The following is a 22,401-nucleotide window of genomic DNA, read 5'->3' on the forward strand; positions in this document are numbered from 1 at the left end:
CTCAGTTAATTTTACTTTTCAAATGTAATACAACCCTTCTCTCACACAGTCTATTCTAGTTCAGACTCTTTCTACCTACTGCCTGGACTATTGAAAGTCTTCAATTGTTTTTCTTTATTCCTATGTCTTCTCTCTCCTGTCTATTTTCCACATAGCTACCTAATATTCCTAAAACTTAGTTTAGATCTGATCTCATCCTTTCCTTGTTTTTTAAACATTTAATTTTGTCTTATTCTATTTCACAATTACATACAAAAAATATTTTTAACATTCATTTAAAGAAAATTTGAAAATGTTTGCATTCAAGGATTCTGATAAAGGCTTCAATTCTAAGATATGTAGAGAATCGACTCAAATTTATAAGAATATAAGCCATTCTCCAGCTGATAAATGATCAAAGGATATGAATAGATAATTTTCAGATGAAGACATTAAAACCATTTCTAGTCAAATGAAAAAAATGCTCTATATCATTATTCCAGAACAGTGTCATGAAGTGTCTTAAAAGAATTTGCAGGTTCAGACCCATCTCCAAGTCAAGGGACAAGTTTATTATAATTGTAACATCAATTGAAGAAAGTTAAATTCCAAAAGAATTTAGCAAAGAACCAGGAGCAAGAAAAATTCATAGGAAAAAGAAAGATCAGGTGCTTCATGTCACTGATATGTTAATTTTATGGCTTAGACTAGGTGAAATTAAGGCGTGGTCTTAGTATTGAATTCTATGGCTTAGATTGTTTTTGTTATTACTGACCAATAGATTGTTATGTGACAGCATTGTTTGTAGAACTACAGAACTCCCAAGGCCAGGTAGCCTTAGGTTATCGCTACATCCTCCTTACAAGCTACACCACATCATTCCCCCCTCAAACAATTGGAACCCAAATTAATTTTGGGCAAAGGGCTGAAGGTCTCATTTTCTGGAGCTACTTCAGGCTGATAAGGGGCATAAAGCTGGCCCAGCAAAGCTGAGTCCAGACTGAGGAGAGGAGACACATGACTTGAAGATGGTGGCAATCACATCCAGGAGGTGTTGAGGCTCAGAATCAGGTAGCAGGTATCATTCAGGTTGAACAAGTAGTTGGCAGTTCATGGCCTGAAGTCTGGAAGATGAAAAGCTCACAAAAAGCTTGAATAACAGTTGGCATGGAAACAAGTTTAACAACTTACTCCTGTAAGTAGAGGCTTTCTACTCATAGAGGTAAAAGACTTGAGTCATTAAAAAAAAACAAAACAAAACAAAAAAACAGGTCGGCACCACAGGACACATATTAAAAACAGATGTTATTTCCCCACTAGTAACAAACTTTAATAAAATAAGCTTGTTCATTGATATAACACAAAATATCCCATTAAATTACATCCCTCTAAGAAAACTGATTGCACTAAAATTCTTTCTCTAAAACTATACTGAAGATTTGGTATATACATATATATTTCAGATTTTGTTTCAATAATCAACAGAATAACAAGTTAGATCCAATAGATAGTGTATCAATTTAGGGATCTAATTTCATACAGATATATATCTAGTAATAGGCAGATGACTAGACCAAATATTCATTTACCTAATTATTTAGGTTATAATGACTACATATTTTCAGATTGAAAACAACAACATCTTTTACTTGCATTGTGCTCATGACTTCTATTGACTTGCTCTGATTATAGAAATTTACTATTAGAGCACAAAGCAGGGACATGATTATACTAGCATAAAAACAGGTTCTTCAGGCTTCAGCCTGAGAGAACATATATGATAGGAAAAAGCATCCTTAGATCTGTTTGACTTTAGGTAATGATCACAGTTCACAACCAATTATGCAGTAGCAATATCACCTCATAGCCAGACTCAGGAATAATCAGATGAGAAACAAAGAAATAGGACTGGGAAATTTAGTCAGAAAAATCTGACCTTAAGCAAAGTCCAAAGTTGTCCTCTCTTCTCTTGCCCAGATGGATGTCTACCTGTGACAAATCAAGATGGCATCCCTCTGAGTAACTTTGTTACTGATAATAATGCATCAGATAATCATATCCAATTTAAAACTCAAGAGATATCAGTTACAGTCCCAAGAGATTTTATCTCTAATAGCAAATTCTACTAACCATAGCTTAGGGCTAGATCTAGTAAACACTTTAAAAAGTTATTTTAAAATTGACTTAGTTTATGAAATTCCCTAGATTCTAATTAATGTTCCAGTCAAACTGAATTATCATTTGGTTATTTTCCCAATACACACAAACCATTTTTCTTTTGTGAGGCAAGAAAGTTAGGTTAAATGCTACTTTTTACTGACAGGCCCCCAAAAGTCTGATTTCCAATGATGTAAATGCAGACTGTTTGGTGCCAGAGTTTTTAAAGTAGCAGATAATTGCTTTTCTGTTTTCCTAAAGTTCTCAAACTCTTTAAATCTTCTGTTTACATTGCCAATGCAAGTAGATTACAACTTACATATCCCTTTAGTGGGTTTTAAAACTGTTTTTACTATCATATTTCAAATAGCAAATATCACTGAACTGAGTATATTTTCTTCTTTTTTCTCTCACACCTCAGGGGCTGCAGTCAAGAAAGGAGAAAAGGGAAAAAAAGAGGAAGAGACTCTTTTCCACTATGCACTATCCTCCTAAATCCTGAGAAGCCCAAGCATGGTAATCTTAATTTAGGTGTATTTGCTTCCAAATTACTTTACATACACAAAAATTATTTATCTCAACATTAGCATTGTATCTTGGTCACAACTAAAAACCCATGTAAAGTTATCAAATATGAAGCAATTATGTCTAATAAAATAATTGTTAACATTCCTATATCACTTGCTTTATGCTAAGCACTTTTGCAATCATGTGATCTTCATAGCCACCATTATTATATTATTTCTCTCTATAGATCACAAAACTGGGCAGAGATAAAATAATATGTCATAAATTACAGAATATCTTTCTGCAACTGGAACAGAGAATGGTGGGCTTACCAAATGCAGAGACTGACTAGCTTTTCCATCTCACACTGCCATGCTGGGTGCTGCCAGGGGCACCCGGATTCTTCCCAGGCAATTGCTGGACAGAAGTTGCTGAAGAGTAGGGTGGTTGGTTCTAGTATATCCCTGTGGTGCCAGGACTCAGGGAATGCCAACCATGGGTCCTGACCTCCACTCACTCCACTCCTACCTCCTCTGCTGGGAGTTAGGATTGCTGGGGTGGTTGGGGAGGTGCTTGGGCAAGGTGTATGGTGTACCCATTACTGTTCCTGTTTCTTCCATTTCTATAGGTGGGGCAGACTTTTGAATTTCTCTACAATTCTTAAGCTTTCTCTTAATCTGACCTGAGATGAAAGGGGCTAATACACAGTCAGATGAAAGGGGCTAATACACATGGGCTGTATTGATTTAGCAATCCCCACAACTGAGATACATTCATGACTCTGGGAAGAGGAGGCTACTGAGTGATCAAGATTGGGGAGAACCCTTCTGGGGGTGCTACCTTGGCCTTTATATAAAGTGAACAATATTTTCCTTTCCCAATGAAGCAGAAGGGGACTCAGAACAAGAGAGGAGTCCAGGAAAGGTTAGTGAAATAGCCCAGGCAACAAAATTCAAGACGGCCATAGTAATTCATAATTTAGAAATAAATTTATTTGTAACTGGCCTAGAAGGTCTTCGTGGCCAGGACGGACCTCCAGTAGGATTCTGGCATGGTTCCGTGCCCAACTGAAGTAGGGACAGCCTTAGAAGCATTCTTGTTCACCCTTGCTGGCACATTTTGACGTTAAACAGTGACTCAACTTTACAGGACAAAAGATACAATGATAAATGTTTAACATAGATAGGGATCAGGGTTAGGCGACCACCCTCAAGGAACAGATGTCCTTGGGAGCATTGTTGATCTGGCACTTTGAAGTGCAAAAAGAAGTCCCCAGATCTTTCTCTGCGAGCCCCAGGCCCCTTAACCCTAAGACTGAGGGAGGGAAGGGGAGGCCAGTCCTTTGTCCATTTCAGTTAGCAAAAAGTTGCTGTTTACTTGGTTTTTTTTTTTTTTCACTCTCTTCTTTCATAATAGAATTATGCTGAAATTATCCCCAATGTCTCAGAATTTTTTTCTTGCAATCTTAAAATGACCAATTGCCAAACTCTTTAATCATTGTTTTCAAAATCTTGAAAATCTACTAAGATATTATTTTATCAATTTTGTGCTTTTAATTAGCTAACTATTTCTACAGCCCCAAGCTTGGCTAGAACTAAGCTCCACAGAAAAAAAGTAGACTTTCCCCTTTTTAAGGTGACAGTCAAGGATGTTAAATCTTTCCCAGTGTTTTAACTATAGCATAGAAGTTTTTTTTCCTTGCTAGTGCATTGTTACCTTTCCAAGTAACAAAATCTAGTTCATAGAACAAACATGACACACATTCTCTGCACAGAGATGCATGTATAGACAAAATGATATGAAAGAGGACTACCGCATCTGCACTAAAAGCCATAAAATTTCTATTCCTATTGGTGTCTTGTTGCCTCTAGAGTCCCAGAGAGGGAGAAAAAGGTGGTAGAGGTTTCCTAGTTAGGAGAGAACTATTCTGATAATCGCAATAATTCCCAAATCTAGGAGTCCCCATTTGGGAAAAATTTACTGAGTTTGGAGCTCCTGGCAACCTAACAAGCTTTCTTAGATGCTTGGGGTATCCCAGTCTGGGACATACCTTTTCAAGGGAGAAAAGAATAGGGGGATTTATCTTGACAAGGAAGGGGTGAAGGCAAGGGAGACCATATTCTTCACCATGTGGAACCACCCAATATTGGGGTTCACAGGAGACCCCAAAAATTGGAGTTCCAGATCAGTGTCACAAGGTGTCTCAAAAGAAATTGTAGCCTAGGGCCCATCTCCAAGTCAAGGAGCAAAGTTTATTATAATTGTAACACTATTTGAAGAGGGCTATGTTCCAAAACAATTTAGCAAAGAACTAGGAGCACAGATCAGGTGCTTTATATCACTGCTATGCTAATTGTGTGGATTAGAGGTAGAATTGAGGAGTGGTTTTAGTATTGATTTCTATTGTGTAGATCGTTTCAGAAACTTTATTATAACTTTGTTATTATTGAGCAACATATTGTTATCTGACAGCCAGTATTATTTGTGGAACAATACCACTCCCAAGGCCAGGTGGCCTCAGGTTTAAGGATAGGTTGTCATAGGATTAAGGCCAGGTAACCTTAGGGTTATTGTTATGTCCTCTCTAGGAGCTACACTCCATATGTAGTTCCCTGTCCCCTTGAGACTTGAGAGCTTTGGGTGCGTGTTTGTTGTTTTAAAAATCGCAAGCTTAGTAAGAATTCATTAAAAAGATCATGTATTTACTAAGGGCAGATTCAATGCTAAGCCACGGAGATACAAATAGAAAGAGGATACAATTTCTACCTTCAAGAAGGTCATATATAAAAGGGGGAGACAATACACACACACACAGGAGTGGTGGCTGGTGTCAGAAAAGTGACTGGCATAATAAGTTGATCAGATGACATGCTCTTTCTAGGAACACTTTTTTTTCAGAAGAGGAATGGCCCAGCTATTCTGGAGTTTTAAAATCATACTTAAATTTATTTGCTTTTGTTTTTAGTAAATGCTTTTGATCTAATTTTCAACTTAGCCATTTATCTGGGGTCATTATGAAGAGAAAAAGCAAGACTGAGATTTAATGGAAATAGGGACAGAAGAACCAAGCAGGTGATATTATTAGAATACCTCTAAGCCCAAACCTGGGCAGGTAGGTGGTGCAGTGGATAGATCCCTGTATTTGGAGTCAGGAGACTTGACTTTCAATCTTGAATTAGACATGTTATATAAACCTAAACAAGTCACTTGTCTTCTGTCTGCCTTAGTTTTCCCAACTGCAAAAGGAAGATAATATCATCTATCTCATAAAGTTGCAATGAGGATCAAAAGAGATATTTGTAGGTGTTTAATAAATGCTGGTTCCCTTCTCCAAGTTGAGGTTTGAGGGAAGGAAAACAGGTGTGAACTTGTAGCTAAGCGTGGCCCACCACCTAGTGGTTTATGCAGCTATAGCAGATAACAGTAGTTCTAACCACAAGAACCAGAAGATACATTGTTCCTAGGGTCATGATGGAAGAGAGGAGAAGTGCTTCAAAAGTATTTAATAAATACATTTTATAAAATGTCTTTAAATCATCCATCATCCCCAGATGGAATTGTCCTTTGTGACAAGCAAAAATATACAATAATGAAAATATCGTATAATAATATATTCAGTATTTTGTCCTATTATTAGGAATATATTCACATTATTGTGAATAATGAGGTATTATTGAAAGTTAATTTTGTGGGGAGAAAATAACTCCATCTTGTTCTGAATTAGCTATGTTGCTGTATATGAGCCATTATGAGCTACGAAACCATCTGCAGCAAGTGGGGCCCTTCAGATTCTTCTTTATGCCTGGCACATAGTTGGTACTTAATGTTTACTAATTGATTCCTCTTATTTGTACAAAAAGATTTAGTTGCTGAAGATAGAGAATTCCATAGTCCTTGGAGTGTCTTTGTCCTTCCTCTGATCTAATGAGCAGCTATCTTGATATATTGAAACTAACTATAATAAGAAGATAACTTTCTTAGCTATCTCCACTTGTAAATTATATATATTCCTTTAACAAGTATGCTATTTTATTTTGCATGGCTGTCTGCATTTTAAAGGGTGATCATCCTTTTTCTTCCATTCCTATAATATGCAAATATTATTTGCTGAATTGTGAATGATACATAACTCCCAGCTGATGAAGAATCATGTTCACTCTGAGTGTAATGAAATTGATTCACTCTGGCTTATTGTCTTAGCTAGTAAAAATGATAAGAAAATTCATGTGACCTTATGCTTCATTGTCTTTTATTCAGGACTTTATTTGGGTTTTTCATTGTTCACTGTTCAGCTTTCTTTCATCTATCTTTTCACTTATGCTAATGTAGTTATAGTTTAGATTGTTCTCTTGGCTTTTCCTAATTTTTAATGGGTCAGTTCATACCAATTTTTCTGTTTCTCTGAATCCATCATAGTCTTAATTTTTCTATTAGACCTAGTTCTGCTGCCAAGAGAGTTTCTCAGATGTGAGCCTGGAGGGAAGGGGAGGAAAAGGGAGAAAGAAGAGAGGAGAGAAAGGAGTTTGAGGAGCCCATAACAGAAACAGGTACAGGGATGGCGTGAACTCTGGGAACCCCCTTCTCCCCAAAGCACATGGCCCAGAGGATAGGATGAAATTCAGAGAGATTGTTATACAGACTTTTTGTGTTGATGTAAATCTGAGCTTGCCCATCCAAATATGTTTATGTAAATTTGTGTGTATCTTTGTGTAATGTCTGTAATAGGAGGCACAGACCCCCATGAACATCATCTCCCAGGCCCGACATCCAGGGAGACTGGTGCTGGCACATCATGGACTCTCTCTGCCTACCTGCATCAGTATCATGGCCTGATCAGAGTTGGATGAACTCCTGGGGAGTCCAGGGAGGACCCTGAGCTGTCACCAGCTGGGTGGGGGAATTTCAGGTTTTCATGGTTCTCGGTAGACGTAGGGAGGAACAGATCTCGCAGGACAAAGGGCTGCCTAACAAGATAAGGAGCCGGAGGTGAAGGAAGCGAGGGGGAGACTCTTTGAGGGAGGTCACGGGTTTGGGAAATAATCCGGAGGGGAAAGGGTAGGGACAAAGAGACTGCAAGTTTAGGATCCCCACAAGGGTGGGGGAGTGAAAGTCGGAGGGGCTGGGAAAGGGAATGAGGAGATGAGGGCTGGGTACTTCTGCTGGCTCTATCATCTAGGGAGGATCAGCTGCTGGAATGGTTAACCTGGGGCCATCTGAGCTGCAGCCAATCACAGTGCCTGGCAGGAAATACCTGCTTGGGAGATTCCTCAAGAGTCCTCCAGCCCAGCCCTGCCCTGGCCCAGGACTTCTGGTGACCAGCTGCAGTCCAGTTCTCTTCTTTCTCCTCTTCCTGAGACCAAGATCTGCACCAGGAGGCCCCCACTGCCCCCTTCAACCAGGCCCCCAGAGATCCATAGCCCAGCCCCACAAGTCCCCACCTCCACCTTCACCTCCAGGAAGCCCTTTAGCACCCCCTTCCCTGAAACTTACCCTGACCCTTGTCTTCTGGAGAGTCTTCTGGAAACCTGAGCTATGCGGAGCGTGGTCTGTCTCTGGCTGGGGGCATGGCTGGGGATAGCCCTGGGGACAACCCCAAGACCTGCCAGCCTATTGACCCTGCTCAACTCAAACCAAAGTTCTATGGACCAGGAGTCTCTGAGCAACCTGTTAAATACACTGGTGGCCCGTGTGCACTGCTCTGATGAGCCGTGTGGAAAGGTAAGAGATAGTAGGGATTCCTTCTACCCTACCCCACCCCTAACCTTTCCAGCCGGCCCTGCCCCAGCAGGGCCGGGAGCAAAAGGGACAAATTCCAAGAGGGAGGGAAGGAGGGAAGTAAAGAGGAAGGGAGAGGAGAAGAAAGGAGAGAATGCATTAGGGGTGTGTTGGGAGGCAGGGGTCAAGGAAGAAAGAGGACCCTGGAGGGTCCATTCCAACTCTAGGAATAATTACCAATTTTCCAGAATAGAGAAGGACCCAGGAACTGAGAAGGGGTTTGGCCTGGGATGGGAACCAGAAAAGGGGGACAGGGCAAGAGGCAGGCTTGTGCCATCCAACGCCACCTTTGGAAATGGAAGTGGGGAAAGAGACTAAGAGCCCGTCTTGGGGTGGGGGTGAGGTGGGGTAGACTTGGGGGGGACCTTCTTGGGAGAAAATAAATTTTCATGAGATTAAGAAAGGAGCTTGTACCCTACTAGGGAAAGGAAGCCCAGGACCCAGGGATAGACTAATGTCTCCTCTTTTGTTCTTCCTTTGCCCTTTCTTCCCTTTTTGCCTTGAGACAGGCAACTTCCAGACTCCCCGACTTGGGCTCAATTCTGTCCCTCAAGTTCTTAGCCGAAAAGCTCAAAAGTCAGCCTGGGGGACAGAGTTGTGAACAGAACCACTGAGTGTATTTTCTCCCTCCTGTCTGAGTGAGAGATTGCTGTGGGTCTCCCATCTGTGTTCATGAGCAAATGGGACTGCCCAGTATGTGTGATTGTGAGTGTATGTGCAAGGAATCCTGTGTGTGGAAAGTGTACTTCTATGGGTATGTGTTAGAAAAGAGAGAAAGAGGGGCAGCTAATTGGTTTAGTGGATAGAGCATCAGCCCAGAAGTCAGGAGGACTCAAATCTGGCTTCAGACATTTAATATTCCCTGGGCAAGTCACTTAACCCCAATTGCCTCAGCAAAGAGAGAGAGAACTTGTATATATAGGTGAAGAAAAACTCTAACCTAATATAACTAATATGAGACGTGACTTGCTTGGGTGTGAGAGGCTTCCCCTGTGTAATTCTATCTACGCCCACGTCCTGTGTATGTGCGAATGGGACACCCCTCCTGTTTTTCTGCCACGGAAGCTTTATGGGTGGAAGAGGGAGACTCCTACACGGGTGGGTGACAGAGCTCCGAGCCTTTTGTGTGGGAGAGCCCTGGGGACCGCAGCTGAGGTGTCCCACGTGTATCTGGGTCCCGCCTGTGAGGTCCAGCCTTGCTTTCTGTTCTCAGTTTGGGAGCACAGGAGCACACAAACCCCAGTTTCCTGACTCAATGCCTGCAGGTGCGTCCGTCACATGTCATGGCCTCGTGCTGGGGCTTATCTCCGTCCTGACCTGGACATGGTGCTGAAGCTTGCAATGTTATTCCAAGTTGAGGAATGGTGGGGACAGGACATGGGGGGGAAGACAGGGATTCTGAGGAAAGGATGGGGCCAGTCAAGGGGAGGATGGACAAGAGTATTTCTAACCTTTCCTTCCCCGAGGTGGGGCAGCGGATACAGAGAGCTGGGTCAGGAGTGAGGAGTTCAAATTTGGCCTTAGACATTTATTATGTGACCCTGGGCAGGTAACTGAGCCTCTCTCTACCTCAGTTTCCTCAGCTGTATAATGGGGATAATAGCACCTACCTCGGAGGGTTGCAAAAATTGCTCCTGAAATGCTTATTCCCCAAACTCCCCGAAGCCGCCCTTCCTCCTGTCCTGACTTTTGTGACTGTGCTTTTGTGCCTGCAGTGCATGACCGTGGAGAATGCCCTGTCCCTGGCAGGTTCTGGGTTGATTTTAGGTTCCCAGAATGTGACCCGCTTCTGCGCTGGCATTGCTCTCTATCTCAGTGACCCAGAGGGCACATGTGCTGCCATCCGGGCTGGCAGCTGGGGCTCCCGGGCAGACAGCCTCTTGGCTTCCTTGGCCTCTGCCGGGGCCCGATACCCCATCATCCTGAATCAACTTCTTCAGCAGATCCGAGGGCATTACCATGGAGAACCAGGAAATGGCAAGGTGAGGGCACCAGTGGGTTAGGGGGAAAGTACAAGGGCTATGGAAGAGAAGAAATCTGGGCTTGAGTCCCAGCTCTGTCCACCGGCTCTGTGTGATGCTGCAAAGTCCCTTTCCTTCTCCCTGCGCCTCAGTTAACCATCTTTAAAATGGGGGCCTTGAGCTCAGTGACCTCTGAACTAAGGTGCTCAGATACCCTGTAAGCAGTGGGAACCACCGAAAGTTTTAAAGGAGGAAGTGCCTTGGGACAAAATCCTTATTCTGGGTGCCTTGGGAAGATTATTCTCCAAGCTCTGCAAACATTGATTTGGAGGAGGGAGGACCCAGAGGCTAGAACTAGAGTGTAGGCCAGAGGTCTGGGGCAGGAGCAGTGTGAGGCAAGAGCTGGATCTGAAAGGTATCAGAAGGACTTGAGGATTGATCAGGAGATGACTGAGGTTTCAAGCCTGCATGATTAAGTAAATCATTCCAGAGGAAGAGGTAGGGAACAAGCTGAATTAGGGATATACATGTGAAGTTGGATATCCTGGTGAGACGATCCCTAGGCCACTGGAGATGTGAGTCTGGGGCCCAAAAGAGAAGTCAGGGCTTAAAATGCCTATTTGGGGGCCATCTGCATTCCCTCATTCCCACCTTCTACCCTCAACAAGCAAACTCCCTCCTTCCCCTGCCCATGGCTCTGGGGAGAGAAGAGGTAAGGGAGGGTGTAGGGGCCTGAGTTCTGGTCTTTGTTTCCTAGAGTTGTGTGGAGACACACCAGATTTTGGAGGAAGCAGCAGGAGCCCAGGGACCTGAGAGCAAAGATCCAAGTTGGGCTCTGGCTGCCCTCCTGGACCATGCTCTCGCCGGCTCCTGCTTCCATGTCCTGCCCAGTCCCCAGTACTTCATCAACTTCATCTTCCGACTTCATGGCAATGAGTCACGAAACCTTACTCTGCCTGGTAAGGAGTGTGTGTGTGTGTGTGTGTGTGTCTGTGTCTGTGTCTGTGTCTGGGGGAGGGGAGGACTGGGGCTGGAGATGAGAGCTTGAAAAGAAAGTGAAATGAACCACTACATAGAATCCCCAGTCCCTCTATTTTTGTCTGCCTGCATTTTGGATTTCCTTCACAGGCTAATTGTACACTATTTCAAACTCGGATTCTTTTTGTACAGCAAAATAACTGTTTGGACAATATATTTATATTGTATTTAATTTATACTTTGACATAATTAACTTGTATCGGTCAACCTGCCATCTAGGGGTGGGGGTGGGGAGGAGGGGAAAAGTTGGAACAAAAGGATTTGCAACTGCCAATGCTGAAAAATTACTCATGCATATAACTTAGAAATAAAAAGGTATAATAATTTTTAAAAAAAGAAAGTGGGGGGTCTTGGATGGGCTCCTTTTATTTGTTTTGTTTTGTTTTGTTTTTTAATAACTTTTTATTGACAGAACCCACGCCAGGGTAATTTTTTATTATTATTCCTTGCGCTCACTGCTGTTCCGACTTTTCCCCTCCCTTCACCCCTCTCCCCCTCTCCCCTCCCCCCCTCACTTCACCCCCTCCCCCAGATGGCAAGCAGTCCTTTACATGTTGAATAGGTTACAGTATATCCTAGATACAATATGTGTGCAGAACCGAACAGTTCTCTTGTTGCACAGGGAGAATTGGATTCAGAAGGTATAAATAACCTGGGGAGAAAAACAGAAATGCAAACAGTTTATATTCATTTCCCAATGTTCTTTCTTTGGGTATAGCTGCTTCTGATTGGATGGGCTCCTTTTAAGGACAATTTTGTTTGACCTCTGATGTAAAAGGGTTCAAACCTAAGGAGAAGGAAAACTAATGGGAGAAAGTCCCCATAGGGGAAGAAATGGAATAACAGGGTTAGAAATAGGCCCAGGCCACTTCCAAAGATCTTGTGATGGAGAGAATGATCTACATCTAGAGAGAGGACTGTGGAGACTGACTGTAGATCACAACATAGCATTTTATTGTTGTTTGCTTGCGTTTTATTTTCTTTCTCATTTTTTCCCTTTTGATCTGATTTTTCTTGTGCAACATGATAATTATAGAAATATGTATAGAAGAATTGTACATGTTAAAGATATATTAGATTACTTGCTATCCAGGAGGAAGGGGGGGAATTTGGAATATAAGGTTTGCAAAGGTCAATATCGAAAAATTATCCATGCGTATGTTTTGAAAATAAAAATAACTTTAATTAAAAAAAGAAAAAGGAAAAAAATAGGCCCAGAAGGTGCTAAAATATCCAACATGTCCTGGTCATTGTGAAAACAGGGTAATGTACTTTCCAGTTCCTTTCATACACCTCTCTCTCCATCTCTCTTCCTCCCTCCATTGCAATCTTTGGATGTCCTCAATTTAATTTTAGCCAACGTTTATTAAGTACTAGCCACTTGAAAAGAGTACTATACTCAGTCCAGATATTCTTGGAGAAGTGGAACAGTTCTGGAAGGCTTCCTGAAGGCAGAGGCAGTTGTGGGAGGCGGGGGAGGTATAGAAGAAGAGAAGGATCTGGGGCTAAAAGCAGCACCCTCATTTCTCTGCCCAGAGTTGCAGGCTCTGATGAGCCAGCTGAATGTGGGGATGAAGGCTGAGGAGGTCCATCACCATCACAGCAATGAAGAGCACCACCATCATCACGGAAAGAATGGCCTGGAATCCAAGACAAACAGCCAGCTAAGGACTCTTCAAAAGACCCAGCTGAGGGACTCTGACAGTGTATGGGACACAGTAAGTCAGGAGGAAGAGAAAGAAGAGAAAGGAGAAAAGCAGGAAGAAAGGGGTTAAGCTACTTTTCCTCCTTCCTAATTCCATTCCTGTGTCTGCCCTAGGTATGCCTGAGTGTCTCAGATGTCCTGGAGGTATATGAGTTGTCAGAAAAGGAAGGGGTATCCCCAGAGGCTTGGGCCCAGCTCAGCCCAGCCCTACTCCAGCAACAGCTCAGTGGGGCCTGCTTATCTGTTCAATCCTCCTCCCAGGAGCAGCTCAGGCTCAGCAAGTCTGAAAGTAAGTGTCACTCACTAGAGCTGGGACCACACAGTTCCACAGGGAAAGAAATGGAATTACAGGGTTAGAAACAGGCCCCTCTTTCAACACAGATTCATCTTTGGAGCTACTTCCTTTTTTTTTTTTTTTTTTTTTTTTTTTAATATTTAGTCCTTTTGCCACTTAAGGGGTGGGATGGGATGAGGCTGGTAGCCCTTAATCCTTACATAATCCAGTCTCAACCACTTGCCAGTCTTACTAGAATATCACTTGACCACAGCAGCAGAAGGTTGTGGGAACAAGCATCCACAGAAAATCAATTCTCTTGACTGTGAACCACTGCATAGAATTCCCAATCCTTCTATTTTTGTCTGCCTGCATTTTTTATTTCCTTCACAGGCTAATTGTACACTGTTTCAAAATCCAATTCTTTTTGTACAGCAAAATAACTTTATGGACATGTATACATATATTGTATTTAACTAATGCTTTAACATGTTTAACATGTATTGGTCAACCTGCCATTTCGGGGAGAGGGTGGAGGGAAGGAGGGGTAAAATTGGAACAAAAGGTTTTGCAGTTGTCAATGCTGAAAAATTACCCATGCATTTAACTTGTAAATAAAAAGCTATAATAAAAAAAAGGAAAAAAAAATTCTCTTTGAGAGACGGATCCTGAGAAGTACCCTATGTATTAAGAGGCAGGCTAGTCCCCCCGTTGTCCTGAGCTCCAAGTTTACCACAGTATGCACTATGCTAAATTTCCTCTCTCCTCCAAGAAAAAGCTTCCCCGTAATTAGAACTGTCCCCAAAATGGACCAAGCTGCTTGGAAAGGTAGGGAGCTTCCTGTCTGGAAGTCTTCTCAGAGAAAGACTAGATGACCACTTGTGTAAAATGTTGCAGAGGGGATTTCAGCTCAGGTAAAGGTTGGACTGGATCCCTTCTGAGGATCCTTGTAGTTCTGGAATAATGCTTTCCCAATTTAAATCTATTTTGCATAACTTTCTCTATATAATAGATATTGTGTTTCTTGTATTTTGAATATGTAGGGGAGATAAGATAGGGAAAGAATTTGAAACTGAAAATTAAATTTGAAAAAAGTTGCCACCGTAAGATCGGAACCATTCTTTCCCGCCCTTCCTGAACTTGGATCTCCCTTGAACTTCCTTTCTGGCACTACTATTTCAATTTTTTCCTCATTCTTCCACTTCCCATAAAGATTATTTGTGGCAAGGGGGAGTGGGAAGGGGGGAGAGAAGTATGGTGGTATCTCTTACAGTGGGATTTTTATCTGTTTTGTCCCAATCCTTCCTCTCTGTCCCTTTCTTCTGTCTTTATGATTTTCAGCACAGGAGGGAAAGAGCTCAAGGTTCCCTGTGCATGGACCCCAGGAGAAAAGGGGGCACTGGATGAACTGTCTAAACCCAGTCCTATCTTCTCATTTACCTGTACCCCTAAACCATCTCCCTAGCCACACTACCCATGTGCTTCTGCTCAGGCGGGAGTGGCAGCAGGGAACCTATCCTCAGTCCTAACTTCTCCCCTCGCTGTACCCACAGAATACCTATATAGCTCCCTAGCTGTGCTGATCATCTGCCTCGCCTCCGTCTTCGGCCTGGTGGTTCTGTTCTGTGCCTCCTGCAAGGATATCTCCCACTATGTCATCCAAACCTTCCTGGGCATGGCCGTGGGTTCCTTAACTGGAGATGCTGTACTTCATCTCATCCCTAAGGTACGTCCTCTCAAAGTGTCCCCCTGAACTGCTCCCCACAAAGGCCCTGAGCCCTCTTGCACCCCTTCCCCTGAGCCCTATGTAGTTAAAATGTGGGGACATGGGTGGGCTCTCCCCTTTGCTAGTATTCACTTTGATCTGGAGTGTGGCTCCACACCTTGGTAATCCCCCCCAGTGATGAGCAAAAAGACCCTCTTCTCCTTTTTGAGGACTGTCTCATGCCTCAGGTGACATGCCCTAGAATCAGTCAGTCAATCAGTTAGCCTGTCTTAAGTGCCTTATCCCTATAAGGCACTGGGGACAAAAGAAAAGCAAAAACCCTCCACATTTGTCTCTCTGTTCTGCACTCCCCACCCCCCTGGGTCTTTCTCTCCAGGTACTTGGCCAACACTCCCATGGGAGCGAAGGTGGGCATGGAGGGCATGGAAGTCCTGAGCTTGTGTGGCGGCTCTTGGGTGCATTGGGAGGCTTCTATTCCTTCTTCCTCCTTGAGAGCCTCTTCAACATCCTGCTGCCTCGAGATTCCGAGGTGAGGAAACCCCAGGAGTAGAAGAGGTGATGGGGAAAGGGGCAGAAGGGAGGGAGAGGGGTTAGGATTGGAGGGGGGAGACACTGAGTCAGTGTTTGGGGCAGAGAGGAGGCAGAGCTTCTGGACTTTGGGGTGGATGTCCACTGTCCCTGCAGGACAAGGAAGAGAGCAGTACTTGCAACCACAGCCACGGAATGCCCCTGCAGATGGTGAAGAATGAACTGTCTCACCAGAAACAGCAACAGCAGCCCGAAGGCTCCAGGACAGACCTGGTAATTAATGGCTCCTTCAGTCAGCATTAAGGGCCTAATCAGGGCAGGACCCAGTGCTAGAGGCTGGGGTGAAAGGAAAAAAAAAAAACATGCAGCTCTAGTCCCAGCCCAGCTCGAGAGTCTGTCCCTAATTCCCAACCCCTCCCCAGGATAAATTCTAGTTCCCCAGGCTCCCCCAGTTCTCTGCTACCCACATCTCTTTGCTTCCCCAGCCCCTTTCCTGTATAGTGGGAAGGGGGACACTGTGAGGTAATGCACCAGGATCCAGGGGAGCTCCCCTAATCCCAGGCAGGGGACCTCTAGCAAACTCCCAGGATTTGCTACCTGCCTCCCTGAGGCTCCCCCAAACTGCTTCTATGAATCTGGAGTGGCGAGGTCATGGCCGGAGCCTGTGTGAAGGCTGCCCTCTGGCCAGCCTCCCTGAGCTTCTGCCTCCCCCTCTTCCTCCCCAGGTGTCAGAGGAGAACCCAGAAATTTCTAGTCGGCATCGCAAAAACCTGAGCCGCGGTAAGCCCGGCACTGGCTCTGTTGTCTCTCTGGCCTGACCACTCGACCATCCCTTCTTCTGTCTTTCCTGTCCTCTCTTTTCTTCCTCCTTCCCGAACACTGTCCTCCTTCTCCATCTCATCCCTATTGGGTCATCACAACCTTCTCCCTTCCTTCCCACCTCTGCTGCCTCCTCCACATCCTAAAGCTGGTTCCCCACTCAGTTCTTCTTTACCAGTGGGATTGTGAACTTGAAAGTCAGTAGGATCCTTCAGGGCCTTCATCCAGTTCATTTTTGTAATAACCTTAATGTTTGCAAAATAGTTCTTCTACAACACTCCTGCAAGACACTCAGTCTGAACCATTACCCCATTTTACAGATGGGAAAAGAGAGGCCCAGATAGAAAGTGACTTGGTCAGGGCCAAATGACGGGTAAATTAGGGACAGAGCCAAGATTCTAAGTGGCTAAAGTCTAGTGTCCCCTTTTTACTATGTCACATTTCTAAGGAGGAGTCGGGATCAGAGAGGGAAAAAGATTTTACCTGAAGTCACACAGCTGGTGAAAGGTCAGAGTTTGAACATCAATAATCCACGCACTCTTTGCAATATCTCACTTTTGCTCTGAAGAGAATCCAGATACCTTAACCTGATATTCAGGACCATCCACAATCTAGCCTCAAACTAGCTATCTAGGATGGACTCTCCTCTTTCTACTGAATATGCCTTGCATGCTCCTGTCTGGGTCTTTGCTTCCCCTATTTGGACATTGTCCCCCAACACCCCTGTTCAAGTCTGCCAATCTCCATCCTTCCTCTCAAGTCTCAACCCTTAGAGAAAGCCTTCCCTGTCTGATCCACTAGTTCACAAAAGCAGCGGTTTCTCTCTTTACTGAAGTCTGTCTCATGGTACCATCTTTTCATTTGTTGAAAGAAATACACAGGCTCTGCCCTCATGAAATGTAGAATATAGAAGCAGCATAACCCACAAACACGGAAATCTGTAGTGTTAAGTGCTTTGGAGAGAGGTACAAGCAGAATGCAATGCTAGGTCTGGGAGAAAGGTTGTTAACCAGCCTCTGGAGAATCAGGAAGACTTAATAGAGAAGACAACATTTGAGGATGAATCAGTTTAATAAACATTGATTATATAGATGCCTTTTATAAAAGGAACAGTACTCAACAGTACAGCACTATCATCCAAGATATAAACTTATAAACCAAAAAGTATATACAAAGTTATATATATAAGGGGGAGAGAGAGATAGAAGGAGGGAAGGAGGGAGACAGACAGAGCTAACAGCTAATGCAGGAGGTAGGTGGGATGTTGAATTTAGGAATAGGCAATAGAATAGACTTGCCTGCAATAAAATGTTATGCTTTAAGCCAGGAAGATGAGTTCAAATCCCACTTATTAACTATGTGCTCCTGGGCAAATCAAATAGCCTTTCAGATGGTTTTCTGAGACTGTATACATATTAGGTGGTGGTAGTAGTAGGCCAGTTTGACTGAACAGAGGCTAAGTGAAAAGGAATTATATGAAAAATAATGATGAAGAAGTAGGTGGGAGCCATATCAGAGTAGTCTTGTTGAAATGGAAAGAGATTTGGACAGAAAATGCCATCTGCAACCAGGGAAAGAACTAGGGAAACAATTGATTTACAACACATGCTATGTTCACTTCTTTTTTCTCTCTTTTTTTCTCTCTCATGGTCTTTCCTATTTGCTCTGATTTTTCTCTCCTAATATAATTCACAAAACAATGTGTATTAGAGCACCAGCCCTGAAGTCAGGAGGACCTGAGTTCAAATCTGGCCTCAGACATTTAACACCTCCTAGCTGTGGGACCCTGGCAAATCACTTAACCCCAATTGCCTCAGCAAAACAAAAACAAAATGACCAATGTGTATTAAAAATAAATACATTTCTTAAAGAGAAAGAAAAAAATGGAAAGAGAACTGGATGTAGTATTAGAGAACTTGGGTTCAAATCCTAGCTCTGTTACTTGTGTAACAGAGTAAATCACTTTCTTCCTTTATAAAAGGAAGGTTGTGGTCCAGATCACTTTTGGGGGTTGGAGGGCCAAAGCCATTGAAGGATCACAGCTAGTAAGTGTCTGAGGCTACATTTGAACTCAGGCCTTCTGATTCTAGGTCCTATTTAGTTACCTGGCTGCCTCTGTAGAAAATGATCTTCCTGGGGGGGAAGGGAAAGAGGTTCCCTGAATGAAATTTCCTTTCACAAAAGTCTCTCCCAAATAGAACACAGAACTTGGAGAGCATCTGGAAGAGCTGCCCCTCTCCCACATGAAGCCCTGGGGATTCGCTAAGGGAATTCCCAGATTGCCTGGTAACGGCTAGCTTTTCTCTCTCCCTCTTCCAGAGCTGCAGCTTCTCCCCTACATGATCACTCTTGGAGATGCCCTTCACAATTTTGCAGATGGGTTGACGGTGGGTGCCGCCTTTACTTCCTCGTGGAAAACGGGTCTGGCTACCTCCCTGGCTGTACTGTGCCATGAGGTGCCCCACGAACTCGGTGAGACATCTTTGCCCAAATTCTTGATCCCAGACTAGTGGGGGCTGGCACAGGCTCTCAGGGAAGGGATAGGAGGGTGGGTTATTAGCACACCCCTGTGGCCCATGAGGAACTGTGCCCAGGCGTTGGGGGGCATCTAAGGCCGCTTAAAGACCTTTTCCTTCTTCTCCCCAGGGGACTTTGTTGCCCTGCTCCACGCAGGGCTGTCAGTGCGTCGCGCCATGCTGCTGAACGTGGTCTCGAGCTTGACAGCTTTTGCTGGGCTCTACGTGGCTCTGGGCATCGGGTCCAACGAGGAAAGTGAGATCTGGATCCTCGCGGTGGCCATTGGGCTCTTCCTCTATGTGGCGCTCTGTAACATGGTCAGTGCTGGGGCAGAGAAGGGGGTGGCTGGCACTGGGGCCGTGAGACATCCCTGGCGGTGATCCTGCCCAGGTGGGGACCCTGCCCAGGTGGTAACTCTGCCCAGGTGGGGATGCTACCCCAGGTTGGGACCCTGACCAGGTAGCAACTTTGCCTCCTTCCTCTCTGTTAGCTGCCATCAATGATGAACGTGAAGGACAAGAGACCCTGGCTGCTCTTCTCCCTGCACAATCTGGGGCTCCTAAGTGGCTGGGCCATCCTGCTGGTGCTATCCCTGTATGAGGAGAACATCACCTTCTGATCCCTCGCTCACCTCGTTGGCTACCTGACTGACATCTGACCCTTCACTGTCCACCCTCTACTCTCCATCTCTGAACTGGGCTCAGCATAGCCTTCTGGCCTCTGACTTCTGACCCCTCCTGTCAACTTGTGTAATGCACTAGACACTTCTCTGGGATGCTCTTTGATAATTCCTGAGTTGGGGTGCCCCTAGGTGCCCTCCCCACCCCTATTACCCTCTGGATCTTTTGAGATCCTTTCATTAGGGCCTGAGAATTTCTACAAAATACTTTTAACACAGTCTAAAATGCATACATAACTTCCACCAAAAGGGTGAGGAGGGGCTCGTCTCTCACTATCCCCCATCCCCACGGCTTTCTAATCTCCAGTGATTTCATGGTCCTAGATAGCAGTTTCATGGAACTCATTCCCTCGGGCCTCTGGGAGTTCCAACTGCACCTTTTGTGCTAGACACAGGGGAGCAGGGTAGCCCAGAGGGAATTCCAGAAGACTTGCAAACCTATTTTTTTTTCCTTTTTCTCAGCTGCTTCAGTGGGAAGGAGGGGAAGAAAGAAAGGAAAGAGGGACTCCACTGTGGAAGGGGAGCAGGATAGAGTTCCGGACAGATATTGGATGTCTATACAAAGTGGACATCTTTCTGCTTAGCTAGAAATGGGACAAGATGCCCTGGCTCTTCCCTTTGACAGTATAATTCTCTGTGATATTTTGAGACTAGATTAGAGAATTTTATCTATAATGGTTGTGGTCTTTGCCATATCTCACAGATAGCATCCTTCCCTATGGTTGCCCTAATATGGAGGGCAAAGCTAGGGATGTTCTCCCAGTGTGCAGAGATGAAGTGCCACTATGATGGGGGGAAGACTGTAACCCACATCTCCTAGATCCTAGATCCTAGTAAAAAAGGGAGTGAAATTGTATGTGTGTGCGCGTGTGCATGTGTGTGTGTGTGTGTGTGTGTGTGTGTGTGAAGGATGGCTAGAGAAGTAATTATATGAGATTTTCTGAACATGTCGGAGATCTGACGTTAGACAAAAGGATTCTATGGTGAAATAATCCTAGATGGGTTTATAAAACTTTTTCTGTGTCCTGCGTTCCTTTGGCAGTTTGATGATGCCAAAGGACCCCTTAGAATAATGTTTTAAAATGTATAAAATAAAATATATAAAACGATAAAATCAATTATGTTCAAATATAGTAGTTTAACTCTTTAAAAAAATTCGTGATTGTGATTATCTAACGTGGTTCTAATTGAACACAATTTTAAAGTAGTAATGAGCATAAATGATATTTGGAGATATTGGCAACACCTTTAACGTGATATGAAAATATCTGTGATTTCGGTTTAGTTACAAGTACTGCTAATTTCCTCTTGGTTTTTTTTTGCCTACATTCCCAAATGTTCCATACCAGAACTTAGTGAAAATAAAGATGTGATTTTTTTTTTCTTCATCCAAATTCCAAGTTAAAAAGCTTCTAATCAAGGCCAGCTAGCTGGTGCAGTAGATAAGAGCGCCATCCCTGAAGTCAGGAGGACCTGAGTTCAAATCTGGTCTCAGACACTTAACATTTCCTAACTGTAATTGCCTCAGCAAAAATAAATAAAAAAGCTCTTAGTCTTAACTCTTCATCAGTTCCTTAACCAGAGTTCAGAAATGTTCCATCTAAGAACTTAGTAAAAATAAAGATTTAATTTTTATTTTCTTCATCCAAATTCACAGTTAAAAAGCTCCTAGTTTTAACTCATCAGTCTCTTAACCAGAGTGCCAAAAAGTGCTCATAAAGGGGTGACCAAATCATGGAATTAACCCAGGCAGATCTCAGGCCAATACAGTAAATCCATGGTCTGAGAGAAGTCAATTTTGATGTCTCTTCTCCTTCAGACTGCTGACTTCAACTGGTCTCCCTCCCTGCTTTCTCCAATCTTTTCAATTCAAAAGAATTTTCCTAGTGATGAGGTTGGGGGTAGTCAGGGAGTTGTTAAAATTCCCTTTTGGTCGGCACACAGGTTATTCATGAAAGAATTCATGAACCCGAAATATATATTGGCAAAAATGAAAGTTTACTGTTGGATAGGAAGCCAGTTTTGCCAGGAGACTGACTTCTTTAGTGGCAAAGTTCTAGGAGGGAAATGAAGGCTGACACTGAGAAGAGAATGCCTTCTCATCAGGCAGGGTCCTAGCAGCTGCACTGAACTTTCTGCAAAGAATAAGTTCAGAAACTGCTCTTTAAAAGGGGTCTTTGAGGGTCAGGTTTCAGAAAGTCAAAGTCCCCAGGTCTAGATGCTTATCAGTATCTGGCCCAGATCAAAGGGTCTGGCATCCTCAAAAGATAAAACAGGCTGCTTTTTGACCACGATTTCTAATTGAATCAAAGGGTCTGGCATCCCCAAAAGATAACTTATCTGGGGGAATATGCTTTCTCAGGAGGATCTGAGACTCAATAGGGAACACAATTTCAGACTGATAATTTTAAAGGCAACATAGTTTCAGTAAAGGAAACAGTTTCCCTCCCCCTTCACTAGTGCTCTGCTTATTCTGCTACTATTCTACCAAAAATATTTAGGTACTCATCAATGTCTACAGTAAGACTTTTTAAAAAGTGCTTACACTTCTGACCCCTTTTCACATGAGTTTTATATGACCATGGATATATAGATATATAAAATAGGAAAACAAATCAAATGTTTATTGATAAATCATAATTTTGTGACCTCCCTCATATTCAGTTACAAGACTCCATATGGGCAGAATGGAGGGGTGTTAAGAAATTTAAGTATCTGGAATCTACAGGACAAAAT

At 43.5% G+C, this 22,401-nt stretch overlaps 1 protein-coding gene and 1 long non-coding RNA gene across 11 annotated transcripts in view; one reads left to right on the forward strand and one right to left on the reverse strand.

Moving 5' to 3' along the window:
- Positions 1-20,783, forward strand: part of SLC39A4 (solute carrier family 39 member 4) — a 61,990-nt gene extending 41,207 nt beyond the window's left edge. Inside the window, exons 1-12 of one of the 10 annotated variants that reach the window (XM_051971279.1) lie at positions 8,176-8,361; positions 10,134-10,400; positions 11,137-11,338; positions 12,954-13,135; positions 13,237-13,411; positions 14,950-15,122; positions 15,499-15,651; positions 15,807-15,923; positions 16,376-16,430; positions 18,789-18,941; positions 19,116-19,303; positions 19,477-20,783. In XM_051971279.1, the coding sequence (XP_051827239.1) occupies positions 8,176-8,361; positions 10,134-10,400; positions 11,137-11,338; positions 12,954-13,135; positions 13,237-13,411; positions 14,950-15,122; positions 15,499-15,651; positions 15,807-15,923; positions 16,376-16,430; positions 18,789-18,941; positions 19,116-19,303; positions 19,477-19,605 (1,980 nt within the window). In that variant the 3' untranslated portion in view covers positions 19,606-20,783. Of the gene's footprint in view, positions 1-8,175; positions 8,362-10,133; positions 10,401-11,136; positions 11,339-12,896; positions 13,136-13,236; positions 13,412-14,949; positions 15,123-15,498; positions 15,652-15,806; positions 15,924-16,375; positions 16,431-18,788; positions 18,942-19,115; positions 19,304-19,476 lie in introns of those variants that run through there. The other 9 variants (XM_051971280.1, XM_051971278.1, XM_051971288.1 and 6 more) reach the window with 9 other exon arrangements.
- LOC127544595 (uncharacterized) lies at positions 531-8,216 on the reverse strand. Its single transcript, XR_007949484.1, has 3 exons — positions 8,134-8,216; positions 1,916-1,968; positions 531-1,103 (listed from the first exon to the last, which is right to left on the reverse strand). It is a non-coding gene; the product is annotated as an uncharacterized LOC127544595 (long non-coding RNA).
- Positions 20,784-22,401: the final 1,618 nt, after the last annotated feature.

The sequence above is a fragment of the Antechinus flavipes genome, chromosome 1, assembly GCF_016432865.1.
Source record: "Antechinus flavipes isolate AdamAnt ecotype Samford, QLD, Australia chromosome 1, AdamAnt_v2, whole genome shotgun sequence".
Lineage (NCBI taxonomy): Eukaryota > Metazoa > Chordata > Mammalia > Dasyuromorphia > Dasyuridae > Antechinus > Antechinus flavipes.